This window comes from Strix uralensis, chromosome 1, assembly GCF_047716275.1.
Source record: "Strix uralensis isolate ZFMK-TIS-50842 chromosome 1, bStrUra1, whole genome shotgun sequence".
Lineage (NCBI taxonomy): Eukaryota > Metazoa > Chordata > Aves > Strigiformes > Strigidae > Strix > Strix uralensis.
Genome location: NC_133972.1, coordinates 165906016 through 165931041, shown reverse-complemented (window position 1 = coordinate 165931041; position 25026 = coordinate 165906016). Strand labels below are relative to the sequence as shown.

Below are 25026 nucleotides of genomic sequence, written 5' to 3'. Positions count from 1 at the left end.
AGGAGGTGGATATCAAACCTGTGCACGCTGGGTGCTGCCAGCAACACATCATAAATAATAGTAATGGAGCATAATTGCTCATCAAGCCAAATCATAGCCTGGAGTGCTCCATCTGGCCAAACTCCCTTTGACGTCAGTGGGAGCTTTGCCAGCAGGTGTGCGATAGGATGGGGGTCCCAAGCAGCGGCACCGCCAACGAGGTGCTGTAGCACTGCTCTCAGGATCTGATTCAGATCCCCTTGAAACTGCTGGGTGTCTTTGCACTGATTTAGAAGACTTTAGCTAACTCGCCTTGTGTTACACTGCTTCCCAGCTAGTACAGCTACATCTGCGTGATAGTTATCCCAGATGGAGCATGGAGGAGGAGAATTCCCGACACTGAGCGATAGGATTTTAAATTTAGAGAGGAGATGGAAACTTTTTCCTGTTGGGTCTTAAAAGGTGGTTTGTACGGGGGTGATTTGAGACTTGAAATTGCCCCAAAAGCCTGTCTTTTGGAGGATGCAACTGAAAAAACCTACCATGTAATTGCTATTGAAAAATCTTGTGTCCCTGGTGTAAGGGCTTCAAAAGCCAAACAAGCTGGTGTGCCTGCCTGTCAATCACCTATTGCTATTTGACATTGGTACAACCCTTTGCAAGTGAAAATAATTTACTGCCCCCTCCCCCCCCAATTATTTACCATCCCCATTTTGGTTTGAACATTTACTGTTGTGGTTCAAAACTGTGATGAATTGGTTAGCTGTAAATTTTCTTTCCTCCCCCGTTCTCCTCCCACCTCTTCCTGTGTAACGCTGGGATGAAGGTTAAGGCATAGGGTGTTATCTGAAGTAAGTGCTCTATTCTCAGTGCCCCATACATCCTCGCTAATGCTTATAGCTCCCCTGAGGTATTGGGAAGTATCATCACTATTGTACTGAGGTAGAACAGGAGCTGGAGAGAGATAAATGGCCTAGTTATCAAAACTTCCTAGCCTCCCACAGCCCTCCTTGGGAATACAGCTATAAATGACATTCAAATGATGCTGATAGATGTTAGCTGAGCGGGGAGCAGAACGCATGCATTCCCAGTGCCGCGTTCAGGCCAGCCACTTCTTGCTGATAGTGTCATGGAGATCTCAGCTAACCTGACACTGGCTGCTGACGCTGTAGCCGTGTGGGTGAGATATAGCGCTGTCTGCTCACATCTGCTTGTGGACAAATCCTGGGGTTGCAAAAGTTCAAAATCAGATGGTGACTGAGACATATTAATGCTGGAGCTTGCAGAGCCGAAGGCAGAGGTGGTTTTTCTTCTTTGGCACAGAATTTGCTCAGTTTGGACCCTCAGGGGGTCAAATATCGAATGGGAAACAGCCCTTCTTCCACCCAGCAATGCAATGACCGAAGTGTCATTTTTGAGTGACCTGGGGACATCTCCAATAGTGGCCTATAGTCCGAAGTAGTACAGCCTCTGCAGCCCTGTGGTGGGTCCAAAAATCACCTCCAGGAGCAACCTTTCCACCTGTTGGCCTTCCTAGTGTGTGAAACAGGAGAAGGACTGCTCAGATCATAAGTCCCTTGCGGAATGGAGCAGGAGCAGCTAGAGTAGGTGGCAAATCTGCTTCTCTTATGAGTCTGGAAGGGCTCTTGGGTATCTTGGCATCTCTTCAGGAGATACCAGGAAAACTCCCCCATCTGGAGGAGGAGAACGTCTCATGAAAACAACCAGCAATCTGTAAGGCTTCATCTTTTCTCTATATTTTATTATTATTTTCTGGCAAGACAGAAAGACTCAGTTAGACCCTTTGTATCCTCCCAAGGTGTAGCTATGCAAATGCTCAGCCCTGCAGGCAGGTTTTTACTGAAGAGCAGCTCTAAGAGGAGAGGGGACGTTTCGAGTGTGTGGCTGCAGAAATCCCAGGGCACCAAGGGTGCGGGGCACACAAAAACTGGCTCTTCCCATCTACCTTGAAGCCAGGAAACTGAAAGGAAAAGGGTACAGGGCTGTCAATCACACCCCATCAGGATTTAGGTCCGGGTCTGGACCGGGGTGCTGTACACATGCTAAAGCGGAGGGGGGGTTGCTCTTAAGCCCGACGGGTGAGGACAGACCCCCCCCTCGGGGCTGCAGCTGGGCTTGGACCCCAGCGCTGCTCCCTCGAGGAGCCCCCCGGGGGGGCCGCAGCCCGGGCTGGGGCAGACCCAGCATCTCCCGCAAGAGACCCGTGCAAAAAGCTACTCCCCGGCGGGGCTGGGGGGTGCCCGGGCGTGCTGCCCTTCACCCCCCCTCCGCGGGCGGAGGCTCCGGCTCGGCTCGGCTCGAAGCGAGCCGCATCGGCAGGCAGCGCCTCCAGCCGCCCACCCGCCGCCTCTCCCGGCATCCTTCATCCCCATCCTCCGCTCCTTCCTGCTCCGGCGGTGAAAGCAACCCCCCGCCGGGGGCCGGGGATGCCCTCCCCCTCCCCTCCCTCCCCTCCAGCCGCAGCGGGGGAGGGGGGCTGTGATGCTGCAGGGGGATCCCCGGGTGTCGAGCGGGGTCTCCCCTTCCGCCGGCTGCCGGGATCTCCCCGCTCGGCGCCGGCGGCCCCAGCGGCGGCTGCTGGGGGCTGGCAACTGGGGGGGCGTGGGGGGGGGGCAGCCCCGTGGCGGAGGGCCGGCGCCCGTGCCCCACGCACCGTGGATGACTAGACACCCGGGGCTGGGGGAGCGGGGGGCGGGCGCCCGGCTATTTGCTGGCTGCATACAATGGGCCACTCCCTAACGTGAGGGCTTGGGGGGAGGCAGGAGCTGGGAGGAGGAGGAAGAGGAGGCGGGGGGGGGAGGAAGGGGCTCGGGCATCGGGCTGGTAAATAAACTCCGCGATGATTTCCCTCCCTTGCGCCGGCCCAGGTGCCCGCCGCGCTCCTGCCTCCCCGCTGCCCGCCGGCGAGGATGACCTGACGGGGATGTGACTGCCTCCCCCCACCCCACCTTTTTTTTCCCCCCCCCTCCCTCCATATACATATATATACACACAGATGTATATATGTATATAAATATCTAAGGAAGTCATTGGGGGGGGGGAGGGGCGGGGAGCTCGGATCATGGCCCTGGGGCTCCCGGGGCTGCCGCCGCCGATCTGCAGCTCGCCTCCGGGGCCCGGCGGCGACCATGGGGCTGAAGGCGCGGCGCGGCGCGGCGGGCGGTAGCGCGGCCGGCGGGGCGGCGGCGGCGGCGGCGGCGGGGCGGCGAGCGGCGGCGGGCGGCCTGGGCGACCCCGAGCAGGGCTCGCTGGCCCTGGGCACCGGCGCCGACCGCGACGGGACGCTGCTGCTGGAGGGCGGCGGGAAGGAGGAGGGCGGCAAGCGGAGCCCGCCGGGGCTGGGGCTGCTGGCGAAGACCCCCCTGAGCCGCCCGGTGAAGCGGAACCACGCCAAGTACCGCCGCATCCAAACTTTGATCTACGACGCCCTGGAGAGACCCCGCGGCTGGGCGCTGCTCTATCACGCCTTCGTGTGAGTACGCGGGCGCGCTGCCCCCCGCGGAGCGCGGAGCGGGGCTGCCCCGGGGGCGCGTCCCGGGGAGGCGGAGGGGGGGGGGGGGGGGGGCTGCCCCGGGGAGACGCGCCCGGGGCCACCGTTTTGCTTCATCATTGTCGGCGTCAGGCGCTGCGGGGGGCTCGCTCCAGCACCGGGGCGGGGGTGGCGAGGGGTCGTCGTATGGGCTGGGCTGCTGAGCGCTTTTAGCTATTTTTTTCCCGTCGTCGGGTTTTCCAAAATGAGCAGCTGCTTTTAAGTTTGTGTCGCTCTCTTGTATGTACGCCCGCGTTGCCTTGGAGCGGCATCCCCGAGCCTGTGCGCCTCAGCCCCTGGAAAAGGGATGCCAGAAAGACCGAGCGCTGAGCGGTTTTAAGGCTCGAAGTGCTTAAGCGGGACACCGCCGGCTTCAGTTCAGCCTAGAGCATTGCGTGCGGCTCAACTAGGTGCTGTAAGCCCCGAGTGAGGCAACTCTTTCAGTAGTTGAAAGTGTCAGCTGAAAACCATCGGGTTTTGGTCCGGTAAGCGTCACCCTGCAGTGATGAAAGCCGAGCTCTGCAGCCCTGACAACCAGAAAGTTAAAGCGAACTGAGATGAAACAAACCCATTTTGTGGCCAAAGCTGACAAGTCAAGTTAATGACCATGGTTTTGTATTCCTGAAAATTCCGTTCCTTTTTCTTAAAGAATATAGGGAAAATAAATCTGTTTACAGCATAGAGTGGAGTTGGCAGAGTCCTATTAAAATAAATGTGGTTTTCAATGTTGTGAATGGGTTTGACAACCCAAGGGGTCAGCTGTGATCACAGTGTTATTGTTTTTCTTTAATGCTGTAACATGTACAGAGGTCTATGTGATAGAGGATTTAAGCAGTGATTTCTGAAACTGGTTTATTTGCCGAAGACAAAGTGCTCTCGGCTGCATGGGGTGTGAGCCTGGAGCTGGATCTTGGGAAGTTCTGATCATTGGTGTAGCCTTGGCACTTGCGAATAAACACCTTGAGTGTAGGGCTGTGATTTTACCTTCAGGCAAATTTCTTGTTGATGTTCGCAGGGGTTTAGCCCTGGGTGAGGAGTAAAAGGCAGTGTTCACTGTTGAAGTGCTGCTGTGTACCACTCACTCATTGCTCCCCTCTTCTCAGTGTTTTTATAAAGTGCATCTTGGGACAGAGGTTCCTGCTTTCCACCTTAATTTCTGTGAAAATGTGGACGCTGGATATGGTGACAATTTTCCAGTTCTTTCGCCCCTTTTTGCCATAGGAAAACTTGTGCTAGCAGGCAGGGAGCGACAGCATTTGGGGTGTGTTATGCTGGGAAGACTCTTTGGTCCAGAGCTTGCTGTTTGATTCTGCTCAGTATTGCATAATGCTGCTTGTTGTTGGGGAGAGCCATGTCTGGATGGAGCGGCACCCCATTCATCGTGCCTTGGTCAGCCCCCACACACTGCATAAGCGAGGCTTTAGCACACTCCAGAGCGTTATGAGCAGTTGGTATCTCTCTGTGGCCAGCTGTGGCAGCTGGGTCAAATCCATGCCCCAGCTCATGTCTGGATATAAGCAACAGGACAGTGGGTGAGTCTAGAGAGGCTTGGGAGAGCTGAGAGATTCACATTTATTTGTAATGGTATTTCCAAGTTCCGACATTCATTTTAGATAGCTCTCTAGATGTGTGGTTAACCTTAAGATCCTTATGCAATACAGACGGCAGAATGGGAAAAATTTTGTTATGATTGTAAGGTTTGATCCTTCTTAGGAATGGACCTGATGCTCTACGTGGCCAACTCGCTTTGGTGACTAGTCAGTCCTGCAAAACAGATGTGAGTCTGACCTGCTCTCACAGAAGTCAGTAATGGTCCTGTTAAGACAACATGCCAAATTCATTCATGAAAAAAACACTTTTAGGAGTCTTTATCCTTAAAGGAAGTAAAATACACAAGTCCTGGTCTGTCAGCCCAGCACAGACATCCCATCCCTTCCCAGGACACCCAGGGGAGCTCAGCAGTCCAAGGCTGCTGTTGACCACACTGTTTCTGTTCAGTCTCAGCTCCTTCTGAACTCAGTAGAAGTTGTGGGCTCTTACCTCACTGTAGGATCAAACCCTACAAAAAAAATCTGCTAAAAATGATGGAAGAGTGTTCTGAGATCTTGCTGACAGGCTTCAGAGCTTGTTCCTGTGACTAGGGAATGATGACCTGCTCAAGAGCAGGAGCAGTGCCATGGGGAAGCAACACCTAAATTGATATTGAGTCTTTGTTCTTGCTTTCAGATGAATTGTCTTTTAACCTTTTTCTTTCTGAAAATGAGTCTCTCTCATGTTGAAGGTGCTGCTGTGACACTGCGCAGTGCCATCCCAGCAGCCCCCCCAGTGCTTCTTTTCACAGTAGAACAGTTTACACTTTCCCTTGGGTAGGTGAGACATTGCCAGCTTTTCCATAAAATCTACAAATTTGATGCTGTTATAATTTTTCAAGAAAAGTCCCTTTTATCCTAATGATATGTTACACTTTGTCTCAACCTTCTGAGTAACTTTGCAATAAATACCATGTAACCAAAATTAAGACTAAGAATGAAGGTTGCTCTCATATACAAAAAAAACCAGAGAATAAACAGCTGAGGGCCAAAAGGGATTGCAGCATGGGCGGATGTGATGAATTCCTTATAGATCCAAGCATTCAGAGGTGTTTAATGAAGAGATGATGCAAAGGACTCCAGTGCTGTGTATATCCCAGGATTTAGGAGGTGGGAAGCTGCTGATGGAAGAGGGTTGCAACTTTCAGGACACACTGAGGGTGTTGTGTGGGGGCAGGAAGGGGCTTTGCAAAGGTCTTTGCAAAAGCTTTGGATGCCAGAACTTCTAAAAGGTTGGTACAGATGGGATCTCGTTAAATCGTACAGTGATGCCCATATGGCTGCAAAGGGGTCATGATCCTTTGTGTATCTCACTGTTCTAATGTGCACATAAATAAGGTTTGACACCATGCCTGTTGGTAAACGCTCACTTTAGGTGGGGTTAGACCTACTGAAATGATTCAATCTATTGAAATAATTCAATGGGAATGCATAAATGTGACCAGGCCCTACCAAGCCCTAGGGACAAAGCTGCAGGGGAGAAAGGGAGAAATTCCTGATGGCAATTTTAGTGTTCAGCTCTCACTGGCACTGATTTATGGAAAGTGACATATTTTCCTTGTGATTCTTCCTCCTTCCTTGTTCTGCGCAAGTGAGTTTATCCAAGCCTATCTTTACAGCAAAGAGAAAGGTGATTTGGTCCTAAAGAAGCTGACTCTGTTTTCTTCATCATCCGAAAACATTTATTCTCTGGCAGCTCTGCTACGCAGGAGATTTACGTAACACCTGTGACGTTCCCCTCTGCTAGGACACCAGGGTTCACAGACTTGGCAATATGGCAATATCTTAATGGCATAGTTGGTAAAAGAAAATTGATTTTCCCGTGAAAAAATTCACCTCTGTAAAGCTAAACTCCCCTGAACATTTTCAGTTAAACAAAAAAAAAAAAAAAAAGAAAAAATCTGGTTTAATCCTTGAGGTTTTTACTTTGGAAATGTCTCTTGGGGGTTGCAGGCCAGGCTACAATCTATCCCTGCTCTTTTCTGAGTTAGCCTCCTGGCAGGTATAACTGCTGCTCCCGTGATGTACTGTTTTCCTTTGTGTTGAGCAGTGCAATATATTGCAGGAAACCCCTGCGGTTGTGCCTCGTGGGATGTGTACTTTGGCCAGGGAGACTGACTTGAGACCTGTTCATCTCCATGAGCCATCCAAATGCTTTATTTATGCACAGAAGCATAAATGAATCAAATGAAAAATTGAAAACAAGTATGATTTTCCAGCTTATTTTTAATTGTAAGCACAAAATATTTGGTGGATAATGGACAGAGTCCAGAAAGGTGATAAACTACAGATCAAGTTTGCAATTGCAATTTGTGGAAAATTTTCAACCTGACTTAAGGAAAACAGAGACTTAAGGAGAGGTAGCTAGGAGATTTTCTTATTTTCATACCATCCTCTGAGACAACTGCAGCCTTTACTTTCATGGAAAAATAAGACTAGGAAAAGGTTTGGGATTAGATTTTCTTTTGGGAGAAAGTGTGCAATATTGGCTGTGCTCTGCTGGTGTGGATCACCATGGTGTATTTCCTGATGCGAGAGGGAAATAATGGGGAACACTTGAAAGCCCTTCCATATTTGCCATGCCATCTTCTTTCAATACCACTTAATACCTGTAATAAAAAGAGGAGGCAGAGTCAATGCGATCCATCAAATCGTCAGTCTTTCTGGGAAGCACTGGCGAGCACCTCTTGCGTGACTGATTTTAGGTGGGTTGTTTGCAGAAAAGAGTGTTGCGGGACTTGGGGAACAGGCTGAAGGTCTGGAGACTTTCCATTATTTTCCTCTTTGCCCTCTGGGAGATGGTCCGTAAGATGTGCTGATCCACCAGCCTGCATCAGCCATCGGGGGTGAGATGGGAACAGGCTTGGGGTAAAAAGAAGGACAAATATGCATCCTTTCTTGGTCTGTTTGGCATGGATAAGTCTCTAAGTGAGTCCCCGGAGCAGCAGAGCAAGCCCGGTCCATTAGCAAGTGCCCTTTGCTTATCTGTTCGCCAATACAAGTTCTGTTTTAATTATTTATGCTAATTCATCGTAATGCATGGATAAATATTCTGCAGTATACTTTGTAAAAAATAATGAAGTCTTAGTCATTGGAGACCTCACTGCACACCTCTGCTATTGCATCTTCGTCAAGGCTTGCAGAGTCTACCCTGGGTTTGTTTGTGGTTTAGCGAGGTGCGACTGTAATCTCAGCCGCTGGGATCAGCCGACATCGCAGGCTGTGGTCATCGGCTGCCCAGAGCTAGGACTTGCTGGTAGGAAGGAAAAGGGGCAGCAGAGCCTGGGAGAGCCACAGGCTGTGTAACATGAGCGGCTTGCGATCCCCAGCCCTAGCTTTGGAGTCACTTCAGCAGCTCGTAAGTGCCCAACTTTTGTTTAAACACCCAAACTACCTCTGAAATTACAGACCTGGCCCTTTGGTGGGAGTAGGTGTGTTTTCACCTACAGCCTCCTATCTCCTTGATAGGGCATCAGTGCTGACAGCAAAACCCACTCCCGGAGCAGGTACCTGCAGGTTGGGTCAGTCAGCCTGGTGTTCGGCGTTGCCATGGCTACGCTGCTAACTTGCCGAGTTTTGGTGCTGCTCACGCCTGCTCGATGGGCTGGCAGCTGCAGGCACACGGCTGCCCGTAGCACAGGCGTGCACATCAGTGTCCCCCAAAACCCCTGGGGATGCAGGTCCCTGAGTGCCCTTCTGCGAGTGCAGTCCCCCACTCGCACCACGCGATGCAGCCTCACCTGGGAGAGGCTTTGAGATCCACCGTGGCAGCGATGCAGGAGGGAGGGCCTGATGCGCGGGTCAACATCGGCACTGCCAGCGACAGCAAACGCTCAGTGGCTGGTCTTTCGATGCTCTCGGCTCGGCTCGGGAATAAGCCCCTCAGAAAGAAGTCATGGCCCCTGGTGTAATTTCTATAAAACTGAACAGTTCCAAATTTCATCGTTTTGATGAGAAGTGATACAGCAAAGCCCCTCCAGCAGCCAGCAAATTTTGTTGCTTTTCTTTTTTGGGAAACTTAGTAGTGAAGAGTAGCACCACCTCAGTGCTATCCCAGCAGTCCTGGAGGCACCATCAGCGGTAAAGCCCAGAACTAGACTTACCACAATATGCAGAGCCGCAGCTGGTACTCTGGTTGGAGATACCACTCGGTTCATAAAAGCCATCTCAGTTTCTTCTTGTCACTCTCTTTGCTCTTCACGGCAAACATCAGATCATTATGGGCCACAGCAGGGTCTAGGCACCTCTGGGTCGCTTGCCTGATGGAGAGGCTTGGACTTCTCATTTCTCCCAGTATTACAAAATATAAGCAAATCGTGTACAGTATATGTCAGATTTTGGGTTTTTTATTGTTTACATATCTGTTGATAACAAATAAGTAGGTGAAGCCCTGGCCTGCAATCTGAGATGGATGCTAGGAAGATGTTTCAAAAATGTGCCGGGAGAGATTTTCCACACCCATTTTGCTCATTTTGGTGCAGAATATAGAAACATTCAGAGCAAATCTAATGGAAGAAATAGTAACTAAAGACTATGCATATTAACAGCTGGATTAAAAAGTCATCACATACTGCCAGTTACATACCACTGTGTGCTTGAGCGTGTGTAAGTGACTATGAAGGCGCCCCAGCAGTGCCTACCTCTCCCAAGCATCACACCAAAGGCTGCTCACCTGGCATCTTTCTATTCTTTCTTTGGGGCTCTGTGTCTACAAACATCACTTGATTAAATCCTCTTTATTCATAGCGTAGCCAAGATACAAACTTGTGCCTGTATGTAGAGCACAATTCTGTACTTCTTGGTCAGTAAAAAGTCCTTTCCATCATTGAGAGGTATGTGCAAGGTCAGGTGATGGAATGCATATTCAAGGACAAGGTCTAGACTTGAGTAATTTGGATCTAATTTTACAGCTGAAAGAAGCTTTCCAAACAAAATCAGTCAAATGAGTGTTAAGATCATTTATATTTCATTTAGAAACATAATAGATCAGTGACCTTAGTTATAGCTAGGCAGCTGGGTGGTTGAATACTGCCATGATCAGACTTGCATGGTATAAATAAATAATAATGTTTATTCTTGTATTTAATAATGCTATATTCCATTCTTGTGCGTGGAACTTTACAGAAGGAATGGAGCCATGGAGGCTTTGCATCTGCTATTGCTTCTGGCAGATGCTGTATTAAATGGGATAACTTAAATATTAATAGCTTTACAAGGAATATGGTCCACAAGAGCCGTTAAGTATATGCTGCCTTCTGTTTTAGGATGATAGCTGGGAAACTTAGCATTTTCTGTGGAGAGAGGGACATGCCCAGGGATATTTAGGTTCATGGTAACCTACTTTGTAAGAAGGCAATTTGGGAGAACCTTCAGGCTGGAAATCTGTAAATTGCTTTCCGCAGCCTTAAGCAAGCAAACTACTTAAGAATGTGTTTAACTTGGAGCAAGTGAAAGGTCCCACTGACGTCAGGAGGAACCTATCCAAGATGACACTGAGGTCATCCAAAGCAGAAGAGCTTGACTGAGATTTGGTGGAAAGCAGTCCTAGGAATCATCATCTTCCTCTGCACATCCAACTTGCTGGTCTACTTGGGCTGTGTGAGATCCTCCTAAACTGCAGTTCTCCACAGGATCTGTGACAGGCCTTCATCTCTCCTGTACTTTAGCAGACACCTCTGCTTATAGTCACCAGGATAACACCTTGACCTCCTGAGACATGCTGCCTCTTGCTCATTTGTGTGGGTTTTAAAAACCATGTTGAAGTGGAGTTGTGTATCTCCAACACTGCTAAATCTCAGTTTGGAGCCATGCCGAGACCCTGACAGGAGACGAATCCAGTGTCTCTTGAGGTGGCATGTGCTCTCACTCCCTTCTCCTACATGCATTAATCTTGCCAAAGTCTTTCCTACTTTACTTTTCCTAGGTTGCTGGTACATGGTGGTGGAACATTGCAGGTCCATTGTATGGCAGCAGCAGTGGAGAAATCCTAAACCTGTCTGGGTTGGCTGTTGTCTTTTGCTTCCTTTGACTTTACAGGCTTTATTTCAATTTATGGATGCTTGCACCTCGTTTGCCCACCATGTTGTCAGAGTTGTTTCTGAGAGCTGTATGGATGTGTTTTACATTCCTTTGCCAAGCTGTATTAGTTTGTGATTGTCACATTGACTCTCTAGTGGTGTTTCCTAATCCCAGATGCTTTCAATATTTACTTTCTTCTGTCCTCACTGGTGTTTTGATCACCTTCCAGATTAGTACCTCGTAATTTTGTTAACATTCAATTTAATTCTTTTTATAGATCATTAAGGAAGTACTTAATAAGACCGGGACTAAGAAAATCCCTTCAGCGTTTCACTAAATAACAACTTCCTCCCTTCCTGGTTAATAAGATGTCATTTGTTATGGCCAGTTTTTAATTTCATGTAATTTATCCCGGTCACTTGAATTAATACTAGAACTAAGATTTTATGAGACATTGCACCTATGTCAAACCAGCAAATATTTCCTTGTTTCTTTTTGTTCAAACCTGGTTGTTGGGCTACATTTATCTATTTAGTTCAGTGATATGCATTTAATTGTTATCTTCCCATCTCAGATTTTTTCATGCTTTTGACATGCTAAGTGCATAACTTGTATAACAAAATAATTCAATGTTCCTAGTCCTGTCCACCACTAGAGCAGAGCTAAAGCAATGCTCAAAGCTTAAATTCCCTGATCCATCAAAGTCCCAGTTCTTACATATTTCATAGGAGCCATTAGACTTGGGTTATACCTAACTTCAGGTGACTGGCAGAGATGTTCAGCCTAAACCAGAAGACTCTTGACAGGGCATTCCCCACTGACTGTAAATACAGAGAGTCTAAAATTTTCTGTTTTCAGTTGGAATGGAGGAGAAGCAAGTACAGCTGTTGAGGGACGGATAGTGAAATCCCCAAAGCGCACGGTGGGGAGCTGCCCACCAAGCTCTCAGCAGTGCAGCATCAGCTCTGCTTATCTTTCTTTCCCTCATGCCTCTCCATGCACCACTCAGAGCGTTTATGAGAAGGGATTACACCCTGAGAAGGGAATGTCAAGAGCAGCTGATTGAAATTGCAGGGGAATTAATTTAGGAAGGTAATTACAAGAACTGGAATTTGCTCTTCTACCTTTGCTAGCACTGCTGCTCTTGTGAGACGTGCTGGGAGAATTTCAATGCACACAGCTGGCTGAGGCTCCCTGATCAGACTTCAGACACCGTTTGTGCAGTGACACCAGATGCATAGGCCCACGGCTCGGGACCATCCTTGCACTACAGATATGGCAGCAGTTTTTCTCATGCCTGAAGTAGTCAGTAACTATGTCTAGACTATTTGGAAAAGGCGTGCCAGGGATGTTCCTGAGCAGTGGCACACACTGGCCCATAACACAACATTGCTGGATGACCTATGCCATGGTTTTGGTCTGAGACAGCTAAGTGACTCGGTACAGATCAAGTGTTGCCACAGACCTGGGACCTCTCCCAGTAGGACTCTGTGTGTGGCTCCCTGCTTTGGAGACAAGTGAGGTCGGTGATACAGATGCTGGTCACGCCAGCTGGCCTCATGGACAGAGAGCAGGACTGAGCATCATTGGGTTGCTAGAATAGACATAAGCATTGTATGTGAGATCTTACCACTTTGAGGATGTCCTCCTGGGTCTATGCAAAAAGTCACTTTGCTTTGGGATAAGACCTTTCCCTTAGATAAAGACCCAAGAAATCCTACCCCACTGAAATAATATAGGTTGCACCCTATGTGTGTGTCCAATAACACATTTTATTTTCAGTATCCTTTCATCTTCCTATTTATGTGACTTTGTCAAGGCTTTTGCCTTTTCTGTTTCAACACTCCTCGTGCGGAACAAACTCCCATGAAGGTTCAGATACTTCACTCCCACATCTTCGCATATTAACAAAAGAGTATTTTTTTGTGATACTAGTCCAGGAGGAAGACTTTTTATTTGCCTAAAACGGAGAAGAATATATTTCTGGTTGTGTTGTTACTGATATTTGGACATTTCTCCTGATTTTTTCTCAGTCATTATTGTAGATGTTGCTTCATTACCTTGTTAGGTCCTGGGTGCAATGACACTGCGCAAAGGTGGGGTCTGTCAGCCGTATGCTCATGGCAGTTTCTGCTCTTACAATACGGCATTATCACATAGTACATTCTCAAATACACTACAGTGCTAAATTACTTAAAACAACTGTATTTCCCTGCTTTTCTTCAGGGCTTAAGAGGCTGTCCCTCAACATTCACAATGGGATCCATCCATCTAGAGCTTTATCTGAGGTAGCTGTCTGAACCCTTTTTACAGCTGCTGAAGAAAAACAGAAAATAGAAATTTCTGGAGTGCAATTAATCTCATCCTAAAGACGATTCTAAAATAGGTGAAATTAATCACCTCTTGCAGTGCCTGAAACCTTCCACTGACTACAAAGGAGACCTTGGGTGATTAGCTTGAATGTAGGTATTTACACCAAAAACACGTGAGGGATGGGAAACTTTTTGCCTGACCTGAGAGGCAGGATTCAAAGGCACATTAAGGTAACTAAATTTAGATATGTTCATGTACGGTTATGTGTGTGCAATAGCTATTTAAGTTCTCTTTATAGTCAGTAGAGATCTAGTCAATACAGTCAATAGATTTTATGGTGCAATTCATCCAACCAGATGTAGGGGTCTGATTTACATGGAAATAAATCACATCTTCAGCTCCACTTAGCAACTCTCTGTTGTCTGTAGCAGGAGCCCAGGTGACTCAATCTCTGTTAAATGTCTGCAGTAAACCCCATGTTCAGACAGACAAGTCCTACTTCTAAAGGCAAGAGGAATATGAGACTTACTGTTACATAGGCTTTTATTAATATCAGGGTCAACTTAAAGTTCTAATTCCCTTTCCTCAGGAGCTGTACGTATGTGACTACTTATTATCCCAGGCCATGACAGGCCTACAGTCATCCCTGACATGATGCCAAAGAAAAATATGATGGTGTAGTTGATGTCCTCAGTTTCATAATCCTACTTATGCTGCTGATTTCAGTAGCTTTAAGATCTTTCTCTAGCTGAGAGTCTTGAGTTTACCTTTCTACCTTCCCTTTGTTCTCTGGTTTGCTATGGGGTTTATCTCCCTAAGTCCTCCCATAAATTTATGCTTGATTTATAATCGTAGTTGCAGTTGATCTTGAGGTCACGCTCAAACCCAGACTTAGCTACCTCTTGTACTGAGCTTCAAATCCAAGGGCTGTGATTGACTCTGTTTTCCCTCCATCCTCTTTTGGCCATTCAGGATTTACCTGGGCACAGGGGTTACTGTGGTGGGAGTTTGCCAGCAGCAGTCCTGCTTCTTCCTATTTCTGAATTTCTGTCCATTTGCATTGCTCCTCTTGTCTACATCACTCAAAATTAGCTCCCCAAATCAATGAACAGACAACCCTGCTTTCTAGAAGGTCTGTTTTAGGGACCGGAAACCACTTTGTGAGTGGCTTGGACATTGTCCTTATGAAGCCTGTAACAAACGCAGAAGGTCGGTTTGAACGGCCTGGGATGAACAAGGGTGATTGTGTGGGTCATTCATAGGCTTAGACTGTTTTTCATGTGTTACAGTTTTCTCTGTAAAGCTGGAGACTTTATAGATATGTAAGCACCATTCAGTATTTTAGAGGGCTACTCACTTTCATACACCAGCTGAATCAGTAAACTAGCATAATTGAACCTAATACTGAAATCATTGGAGAACTGTACAAAATTTGAATGCATGAAAATGCCCTGACATAAGGAAGCGTTTTTGGATGGTGGTGTATTCCTTTAACAGCTGCTAGTTTGTGTTTTGCTTGTTTTTGCAGAAATACTGAGCCAGCAACCTCTTTTAGTCATGTCAGTGCAAATGTAGAGTAAATCTATTAAAGTTAGAAGAACAATTGGATTTGGCTGCTGCACCGCAAGCTTGTTCTGGACCCACTTTTTAATTTCTTTTCATTTTTAAATTTCTTTTCATTTTTTACTGATATTCTGCTAGTGCCAGAGGCCAAGGTCAAGGTCCTGCACCTCTGGTGAGGAGCTTCCCTGCCACAACAAATTTACCCTTCCATTAAGGTAAGATGGGAATGGGCTAAATAGGAGAGATGGATATCCCCTGGCAAGATAACAGGGGAGCACCAACCTGTTCCAGAGTTGCCAGTACTCACACCATGGTGTTCGCAACTTGTTTCCTTCACATTGGGAGCTGGTTTATGCAAGCATGGAGTCTTTCCTTCTCTCTCTGCTCCCCAAAGTGGAGAGACGATATTTCCTCCCTCATAAATGGAGTTATTTAGTTAACAAATACAGTGTTATATGTAAATAAGCTGGGAAAGTTGAGCAAGTGAAGCACTGTCTTTCTGCCCATTTCTTGTTGTAGGTCCTGTCTGATGTTGGGGCTATAGGAGGGAGTTGACAATTGCAACCATAAAACCATTTAGTTCAGAAGGGTTTAGAGGTCTCTAGTCCAATCCGAAGAGCAGGGCTAACTTCAAAGCCAAGTCAGGTTGCTTAGGGTCACATCCAGTTAAGTTTTGTGAATCTCCAAGATCTGAACTACTTTCTACTGGGGAGAGTGATAAATTTGGTTGCACTTCACAGAATATGTTGCTTTATGCATTTCTCCTAACAGGCAAACTTCTAGGCCCAGAGTCATGGAGAGTCTTCCTTCCTTCCTGCTCCATTCAATCCTGAATATGCATGGACAGAAGTGAGATGTAGCACTGGGACCGAGATGCTGGCCAGGTCAGCCCGCAGTGTAGGAAACAACACTCATATTAACCACAAAGAAAGCTGCTTGCTGCTAGGCTAACTAGCACCAACATTGTCGATGTTTGGAGACCTGATGCTGGGAAATGCTAGGGATAATCTTTAGTGTAATCAGTAGAGTTCATTGAAAATAGGAAACCTTTCCCAATGACTTCTCAATTTTTTTACTGATGTCGTAATTTGACATCTCCACCAATTTTTCATCATTCAGAAGAACCATTCAGTCTCCAGTAATTTATCCCTACTCTACAACTCCTCCTGACTTTCTGATCTCTGCCCGTTCCTCACTCAATCTCATCTTCTCTCTTTCCTTTGGTGGCATTCACCTCACTACTAAAGCACAGCACCAGTCACTGGATCATCCAGCTGTACTTTGTGTTGACACAAAGTCTTTCATACTTCATGTGACTACGACAGTAGAGTTTAGTTTGACTTAAATTCAGTTGGCCTAAGCGCTGATAGCAGGTTGATGGAGCTGACGTGACAATTTGTCTCTTACCCAGACATAGCTGTGTTTACTTTTTGGTCTTTTTTATACTTTTTTTTTAACTTACTGGACTTTGACATTGAGTTCACCTATGTCAGGATTAAAATTGTGCCTCTAATCCCCTCAGAGCAGGGACTCAATAGGAATTACTTTGTCCATATGGTGCAAGGTAGTTTAGGTGCAGGAATTATCTTTGAATCACCTTGTGTTTCATCATAATTAGCATTTCTTTTTTGGATGCACAGTTCCCTGATGTTGAATCTGGCATCCGGTGGTAAGGTACTCCCGCTGGACCAGCCTGTGACTTTGGGCACAGTCCTTACGCAAACATCACTGTAGGAGAAGCACTTAGAGTTGCTGTGATTCAGACCCACACAATTCTGAGTCACTGCTCCTGATCACTCTTTGCTCTAGGGGTGATGGTGGTGTTAGGGAAAGAGTGATTTATTGATGACCTGTGTAGGTAACAGATTTCTTGCGGTGACTCAGCTGTTCTCTCCAGACAGAGGGAACATGAAGTGGAGTTGGACACCCATCTCCCTTCCCAGAAAGGGTAAAACCTGAGCTAATATCTGTCCCCTGAGTTTATCCACATTCCTGGTCTCAGTGGTAGGAGGAAGAGGTTTAGGAGCACCACATACAGGTTAATCCAAGATCTTCATGCTGCTTCATACACAGCTGGAATCACATCTGCTCCCAGACTTGAGATGATAATACAAGGTCCTGGTTTGCAGCTCCATTTGCTGCCAGTGTTAATAACCAAGGAAAATAAAGGATGGGAGCTCCTGGTGTAACAATAAATGGACAGCAACTTTCTCTAGCGAGTGAGCATATAGGCAGGACTGAATGCAGTGTCTTACTGCCTGAATCACCACATTCCCCAGCAAATGGGATGAGAACACAACATTGCTCCCAGAGACGAAAGCAGGGCATAATCACCTTCATAGCAGCATTTTAATGGAGACTATATGAAAGCTTTTCTGTTATAGAGTAATAACTTACAGATTTCTGGAAAGAGTAACTCTAAAGAAAACATTATTAGGATGAGTGAAGAAAGGAGATTTTGGGCAGATGGAAGTGTGTCAGTGTTCATCTTCATTGGTGGTGCTTGTTTTCATTTATTCTACCATGAGTTAATTTCCAGTAGAAGTAGATAATATGTTTATAAGCATTAATCTGAGTGCTCCATCAATGTTTGTTCCAGGCTATGAAGGCTGGGAGTTTCTGTTATAATAGAGGGCTTTTTAATTGCATAAATGATGATATAGCAACAGTTGGAAGATGATGCAAGATAAATTGAGGCTAAAGATAAGGTCTAATAGAGGAGCAGATATCTGCTGGAAGAATTTGCACAAGAAATTATCAATTTTCCACTTGTCATTTTTAAACCAAACTTGGAGAATTTTCCAAAAGACAGCCGTAGGCTGTAGCTTAGCTGCAAAATATGGGCTTAAATCAATAATTCTGAATATTCTTGGCTGGTGATTAAGCAGGACTTCAAGTTATAAACAGGAATATGTTGGGTTTTGTTTTTTTGTTGTTTTTTTTTTTTTTTAAATTTAGCAACAGATAAGCAAATGTGCGATGAAGTAACTCAGGAAAAAGGAATACACTTGTTTCTTAACTGGACTGTTAGCATTATAATGTAACATAGCATAAGTAGTAGCAGTAATAGTAATTGGGCTGGGATTCTTAGGACTAAATGTAGGTGTCTTCCCTGTAAATGTCTAAATGTGGCCAAGTCATTTCAGTCTCTTCAGTTGCCAGTATAGACCACTGCTATAGGCGTATTGGTGATCAACTCATCCTGAAGTAAATGATGACATGGATAAATCACATCCTGATGACCAGAGATGATACCAGATAGAGATCTCTTGACTATAATGGGAGCTCCAATACATGGTTTAGATGTAGATGCCTACATTACACACACGAACTTTAAGTGAGATGAGTCCTATCCTAATCACATTGTTGAAGGCCTTGTGGGGATGATAACTGTACAAAGTACTCTGGACAAGAGGTTAAAACAGAGCCATCTTTTTTGGCCTTAAGATGACTGCTGCAAATATTAAAATCTCATACAGTCTTAAGTCTGGAACACTTTTGTCAGAACCACGATCATCAAATTTCTGCAGCGTTGGATTCTGATTCAGTTTTGTATATAAATCTTGTTGTGGTGTCTCTTAGGTTCACCTCGTGTTCCTGTGGGACTCTGCTGATGTCTCCCAGGCTCCATGTGCATGCAAAAATGAAAGCTCGTCTAGCATAGCTTTGCGGGACTGGGATCAGAAATTGTTGCTAGTCCCTCTGGGCAATGTAGTTCCTACATTGATAGCTAAGTAATAATTGCCAGGGTGTGTTGGGCTTTTTTGCCTGGAAAGGGCCACAAGTCAATGTTATCCTATCTAGAGCACAAATATCTAGCTGTTTCCCTGAGTTATTTAAAAAAGTAATTACAATATGGTCATTCCTCCATAGCTGTCAGCTCTGTTGAAGAGTGGGATGTAATTTTTAGGTGTCCGTGCAGTCTCTTTGCCACGGATCCTGCAAGGAGAACAGATGGACCTGTCTAGTTTCTGCCTTGTCCAGAGGGAAGAAAGAATGGTTTTCAGCCCACTTGGTTAAAAAAAAAAAAACAACAGAGGAGGGAGCAATAAAGCCAATGTTTTTTCAGAGTGATGTGAGAGCAGCAATGGTGCAGGGAAGAAGCTGGCAGCTGTGCAGTACCAGTGGCGATGACAAAACAGCAGCCAAGCTGGAGAAGGGGGCAAGGGAGATGTTGGGAATAAAGCTGCAAGCTGGAGAAGGGGGCAAGGGAGATGTTGGGAATAAAGCTGCAAAAGGGAGAAAGAATAGGAGTAACTGTGCTGTGAGAGTTAAAACAGAAAGATGAGGGAAATTAAGGCTACTCTTGTAGGTGAACATGTTAGGAGCTACTTAATGAAGGTGCTGCTTGTATAGAGAAAACAACTTAATTGCCCTCCTGGTGCTTTGGTGTCTGTTTCAGGCAAGTTGCCTATTTTCCTCTAATTGTAAAGTGTCTTCAGTGTAAAACCTGTTGCTGCTCTTGGCCTACATGGGAGACCTCTGTCCTCTGGGTGGACTGAGGACAAGCCCAAGACCTGGTCATCAGTGAGGTGTCTTGGCCAGGTAGTGGTGGAAAATAGCTGATTGTTTCTTGAGCTGCTCTGTGGGCAGCCAGGGGACCGTGATTTCTGAGATGTGTCCATCTTCTTCATACATGTCATGGTTGTCATCTTCACTTGGCAGTAAGATCTATGAGTTACATGCTGTCAGACAAACGGCAGGAGAGTTAAACTTCATTTGTTATTTTAGTGCAGAGCATAGCCCTCAGAGCTGAAATCCAAGGACAATGTGCTTTGTGGCAATTTGAGGCTGATCCTGGGACAGTGAACCTCCTTCACTCCCCTACATGCTCATGGTTTAGCTGCATAAACCTGGAGAAGGTCTGAAGAATAAAGAACGAGACTAAAGGAACAGCATATTCAAGGCATGTTAAATGTAACTTCAGCAGGGGAAAAAGAGGAATAGCTTCATCTACTCTTGAGCTATAAAAAGGGATGTCAATGAGACACTTCTGCTTAAACACTCTCAGGAGCAGCCTCCTGGTTACCTCAAAAACAACCACACAGGAGTATCTTTAAAGAGGAAGCAAGTCTAGAGCTTCAATCCCTTGACCCGGAAGCAAGCCAACACTGGCATCACAGTTAGCCATCATTGTGCAGAGTGGGATGGCTTAGAAAAGGTTAACAAGCAATTGCCAGATCATCTCCTTCCTGATGCTTAGAGCCTTGGGACTGAGTGGTGTAGCCCTGGAGAGACAACATCTGTCACCATTCCTGCATGGGAAAGAAACCTCATGCTGAATCAGGCCTGAAAGTGTGTCTGCTTTAGACATTGCTGGTTGAAATGTCTACCTTTGAGGGGGTCTTCTTTACCAACTGGATTGCGGTTCTTCAGGCTGGTACCACGTGGTCAGGTTTTCCAGATTTTCTTTATAACAATGAAGCAAAAATCCTACTTTTATGTTTCTTATTTTATTTTTTTTTAAATGGAATCTGTGTCTGCCATGATGTATCCTGGCTCCACAAGCTGAGAATTAAGAGAAACAACAATAAACCTAAGAGTTTACAGCACTGTGAAAGGCACATAAGTGGGGTGATGACTTTAGCTGTTCTCTTTGTTCTCATGGCCTGACTGCCTCTCTTCAGTAAGTTTCTTTACTTCTGTGACTCACATAATGCCTTGCCCTGCTACATGGTATCAAGGTGCAAGACCTTTTGTAATTCTCTGCTTACAGTTTTATATCATTTACAGGACGTTCCCTGCAGGTTGGTGGTTTGTTTGGGTTTTTTTTAAGATTAGGCAGAGGAACACTGGCCTTATTCTGAGTCAGCAAATCTACCATAAAATCAAGCTTTTAGTTGGAGATTAATCTTCATGTCATGGCACCCTTTCTAAGCCTCCGAATCATTTTTAGTGGAGATAAGGAAATTATTAGCAGTGTGCAGTCATGTGATAAGCTGAAATGAATGGGAGGTGAATGTGATGGCAAAGGTTATGTCTGACATACCTATGAATGTGTTTTTGAAATAGCATAGTACCACACAGACACCACAGCTCGTATTCCTATTTGAATGCAGTAAGTGCCTTTTTACTAACCCTGAAATTATTTATAGTGTATTTATACACACTGTAGAAGTACCTTCAGGGACAGGCAGAGATGAAAGCTCTTTGGGCTATGTATCTTTGTACCTTCCGGAGTATCCCAGACTCCTTTCAGCACTTTTAGGTCCCATCACATTGTTTCTATAAAACCTCCAACCTTTTCCTGAGAAGCTGGTAAGATGGAGACACACCTGACCTCCTCAGCAAGATGCAGTCCACCCTGCCTGGCTGTATCTCTTGTGCTGTGCACTGCCCATACATCGCAAAGAGGATCCTTGCCCCAAGATGTGTCCAAGTTTGTACACAGCAAGATATGGAAAATGACTATGATTATCAACTGGGGCAGGTACAATTTAATAAGAAAACAGTTATGATTGCTGTAACAATTGGTAGTCTCAGTGCTCCAGTATTATTAGTTTTTTACATGAGTGGCACAGAGACAAGCCTCTTCCAAGAGTCAACTGGAAGGACCGTAGTGCTGGATTGGCTGATTCTCACAGACTGCTCCTTCCGTGCTCATGGGACCTGACAGTGAAAAGAAGAGTGTGAACAAAGTGGACCAGTAAGTAGTGGAAGTTGGTATCACTGGTGGAAAAGAGCGTGATGTCACTCCAGGGGTAGCAGTGGTTCAGTATTAGTAAATGTTCTCTGAGAACTGTGGTTTCAGCCCTTCGTGGTGTGTTCTGGGATGAAATTGGGAATTAAAGGTCTGGAGAGACTGTTCCCTCTAACTGTCCTTGAAATGATATGCAAAAGCCATACCCAAAGCTGGCATCCTCACTGTCAGTGTCTTCGCTTATGCCACAGATTAAATGACTTTCTTAGGATACCTTTGCTTTGTCACTGTTGCTGAGGGGTTGGACTCCAAGCCCAGATGGGACTCATTGGTAGTGAAAGGGGTGGACACACAAACAAAACAAAGGTTTTGATCTTTCTATTTTCACTTCCAGGGAGAGAAGATAAACCAGCTAAAGGCTGTCATGTTTCAGGGCTGCTAATTCACCTTCTTTTATATCAGTTCAGCTCACCAGGGATGAAGGAGCTACTGACTTCAGGACTCAGGGACTGTTCCATTCATAGTGCTGGAGAGAGTGGAGTAAAAAAATCTGGTGGCATTCATTCAAGAACATATATTTTTTTATGGCTGGTGTCTCTTACATGGTCATGCCACTGGCTGTACTCCTACGCAGCTGGGTGCTCATACACGGCATGAGATGGGGCAGAGTATTTACATCTAATAGACCTGCTTGCCAGGGCCAGCTGGGTTTGTGTTTCTGACCGGTCTGGAGGTCCCATCCATCTTCATTCTCAAATTATGCTTTGCAGCCTCATCTTGCTCAGATTCATATACAAGCTCCATGTAGATTAGCAGATTTGTTTAATTCACTTAACCTGAACTCTGCTGTTCCGTCGTATTTCCCTGGGCCTACTGACACTGGAGGGACTGGAGAATTTAAGAAATGCAGCCTATATTCATCCTCTGCTCCTAACTGCAGCCTGTCTCATCTCTGCCCTTCCTGGATTGCAGTGGCTCATCTTTGGTGGAAATGCAGAGGATTTAGGGAGACAACTGAGAATAGAGAGTTGTATAACGCAGAGATTTTCTTCCTCTTCTGGGCCACTGTGAGCTGGTGAGCTATAGCATTTCATGGCAGCTGCTGCTGCATTTTGGGAGATGTATGGACTAAATCCTATGCACAAATCTCAAGGTGGCAAGTGCTCAGCTCATGTATGTTGTTTATGTTGTTGATTTATGCAGATAGGCTGTGGTTGGCTTTGTTTCTGGTAACTCTGGAAAGCAAAGCCTGTTTTTGTATGTCTGGATCCCATATGTGGTGCTGCTGTATGCAGGCAATGTGGGCAGTATTTACACAGGTGCTGGATTACACCTGCCTGTCTAGCTCCCTCAGGCAGCAATCTACATCTTCTCAACAAGTGGGTCTTGTTGTGAGGTGTCTGTTTTAACTGGGCAGGAAAGCTACAGTGAGGAGAGATGGGCCAGAAGGGCTGGCAAGGGAAGGCAGTGGATTGATTTTGTAATTTTAAAGGCCAAAACTTGTTACAGTGGGATGTCACTGATGATTGGGATATGGAGGATCAATGGCTGAACTTTGCTAATTTTTCAGTAATTAGAGGAGGGAGAGCTCGCAATGAAAATGGAAGGCCAGTTCATCATAAGTAAGACCTTAATTAAAATGTTTATGTTGCAGCAGCAAGAACCTAGTTACAGTTTGTGATCTCACTGGGCTAAAAGCTCTTCCAACTCAGAGTAAGAAACTGGTCTTTGCCCCAAAGACCTTACAATTTTAGTGTAATAGAGGAATTAACAGGTGGATCCAGAGGAAGAACGGTGAAACAAGAACCGTTGGCAGTACTCCCAGTTTGCACTCAGCAGAAACTGTTAATAATGTTGTATATGCCACAGGAATGGATAATTTGAAGAAAGGCTATTAGAAAAGACAGGGAGGCAACTTCACGCATCTTTGCATCTTCCAGCTTATGCCAATGCAACTAATGCATTTGGGGTGTGTGCAATAAACATCTGACACATGGCCAAGGGCTAGCACAGAGCTGGGAGAAACTGCTGTTCCCAGCAAGAGGCAAGAGAAAGCACAGGAGGAGGCATGACTCAGAGGTACATTTCTCAGTCGTGATGGTCTCCTAGCATTTGGGCTCCAGCATCCGCGCTGAAGCCCAGCCCTTAATGGTAAAGCTTTCCTAAGGACGGCATGCTGTGTTTTGCAAAACACAGGTGAGTGCTCCTAGTGGGGCACCTCTGCTCAGCGTCTGCTCCTCAGTTTTAGCTGAAAAATATGGGCAGATCCTGGATGAACCTTGCAGCACTCTGAAGAGCTCTCTTCAGTAGTGTGTGAATTAACACTTTCTGATGTAAGATGTTTGTTGTGTCTCAGGAAAAAAACTATCAGCCCCAGTATCTCTCTTGATTCAGCTGCAGATGGTTTTTCCAGAAGGATCCTTGTCTTGTCTGTTAACGCATTGGAGGTTATCACTGACAACATAAATGGAAAGAAAAATGAGTTAGCAGCTCTGAATAGCACGTTGAAGGGCTCTCAGAAGAAACAGTGGCATTTCCATGTATCATAAACTGAGCTGGAAGTTGGCTGGATCTTCTGGTGAAGATGAAGTGAACTAAGAAATAAACTTGCTGCAGAGAGGCCTGTAGTGCATAAATGCCAAAAACCTGTTTCTGGCAAAGCCATAAGACATTCTGCCTTTCAGCATCTTTCAGTGTTGTGTCCTTTGGTTTTATAGTCTGCCTGCCACAGGGAGGAGCAGAGTTTGGAAATCAGAAATAAGTGTGCAACTAATTTTAGAAATGCTGATATGGCACACCACTGCTCACTGATTTATTTAAATATCTGGCTAGAGAATTGCTGGTTGTGGAGGAATGAATAAAGAGAGTTTATTCTGGAGACAACAAACATTAGAAGTGAACTTCATAAATTGTCTTTTGTATTTCCATCACTTCTTGTAGTAGCCAACTATTAAAAAAACAAAACAACTCCCTTCAGAAAAACTCAAAAGACTTCCAAGGTGCAGAAAGCTTTTATGCCACGCTTCTGACTTGGCAAACTGAAGAGGTACCAGGAGAAGCTTCTCAGTGTGTCTACATACGGCTTTAACTTGGAAGTATAACCATTTTAAATGTCACCACTGATTTCACAAATGACTCTATTGGTGTTGAACAATGTGGCTGGATAACATGCATATTATAAACAAGAAAAATATGATTTTTTTTTCTCCATTTTGGTGTGTTTAGGCAATGTCATGAAAGCAGCCATTATCTTCCACTACTAAACACAATGTCAGTAAAAGTTTCCAGGACTATAGTACAATGCTAGCATCTCATCATAGATAATAACTATCAATCTTATTTCCTGGTGTGTAATTGTATAGGCACTGTCACTG

The 25026-nt window shown here is 45.7% G+C and overlaps 1 protein-coding gene across 1 annotated transcript in view; it reads left to right on the top strand.

The window, feature by feature from the left end:
* The first annotated feature begins 3128 nt into the window (after window positions 1-3128).
* The window catches only part of KCNQ3 (potassium voltage-gated channel subfamily Q member 3), a 204363-nt gene continuing 182465 nt past the window's right edge, over window positions 3129-25026 (top strand). Inside the window, exon 1 of the mRNA XM_074888109.1 lies at window positions 3129-3472. Within this exon, the coding sequence (XP_074744210.1) occupies window positions 3129-3472 (344 nt within the window). The remainder of the gene's footprint in view (window positions 3473-25026) is intronic.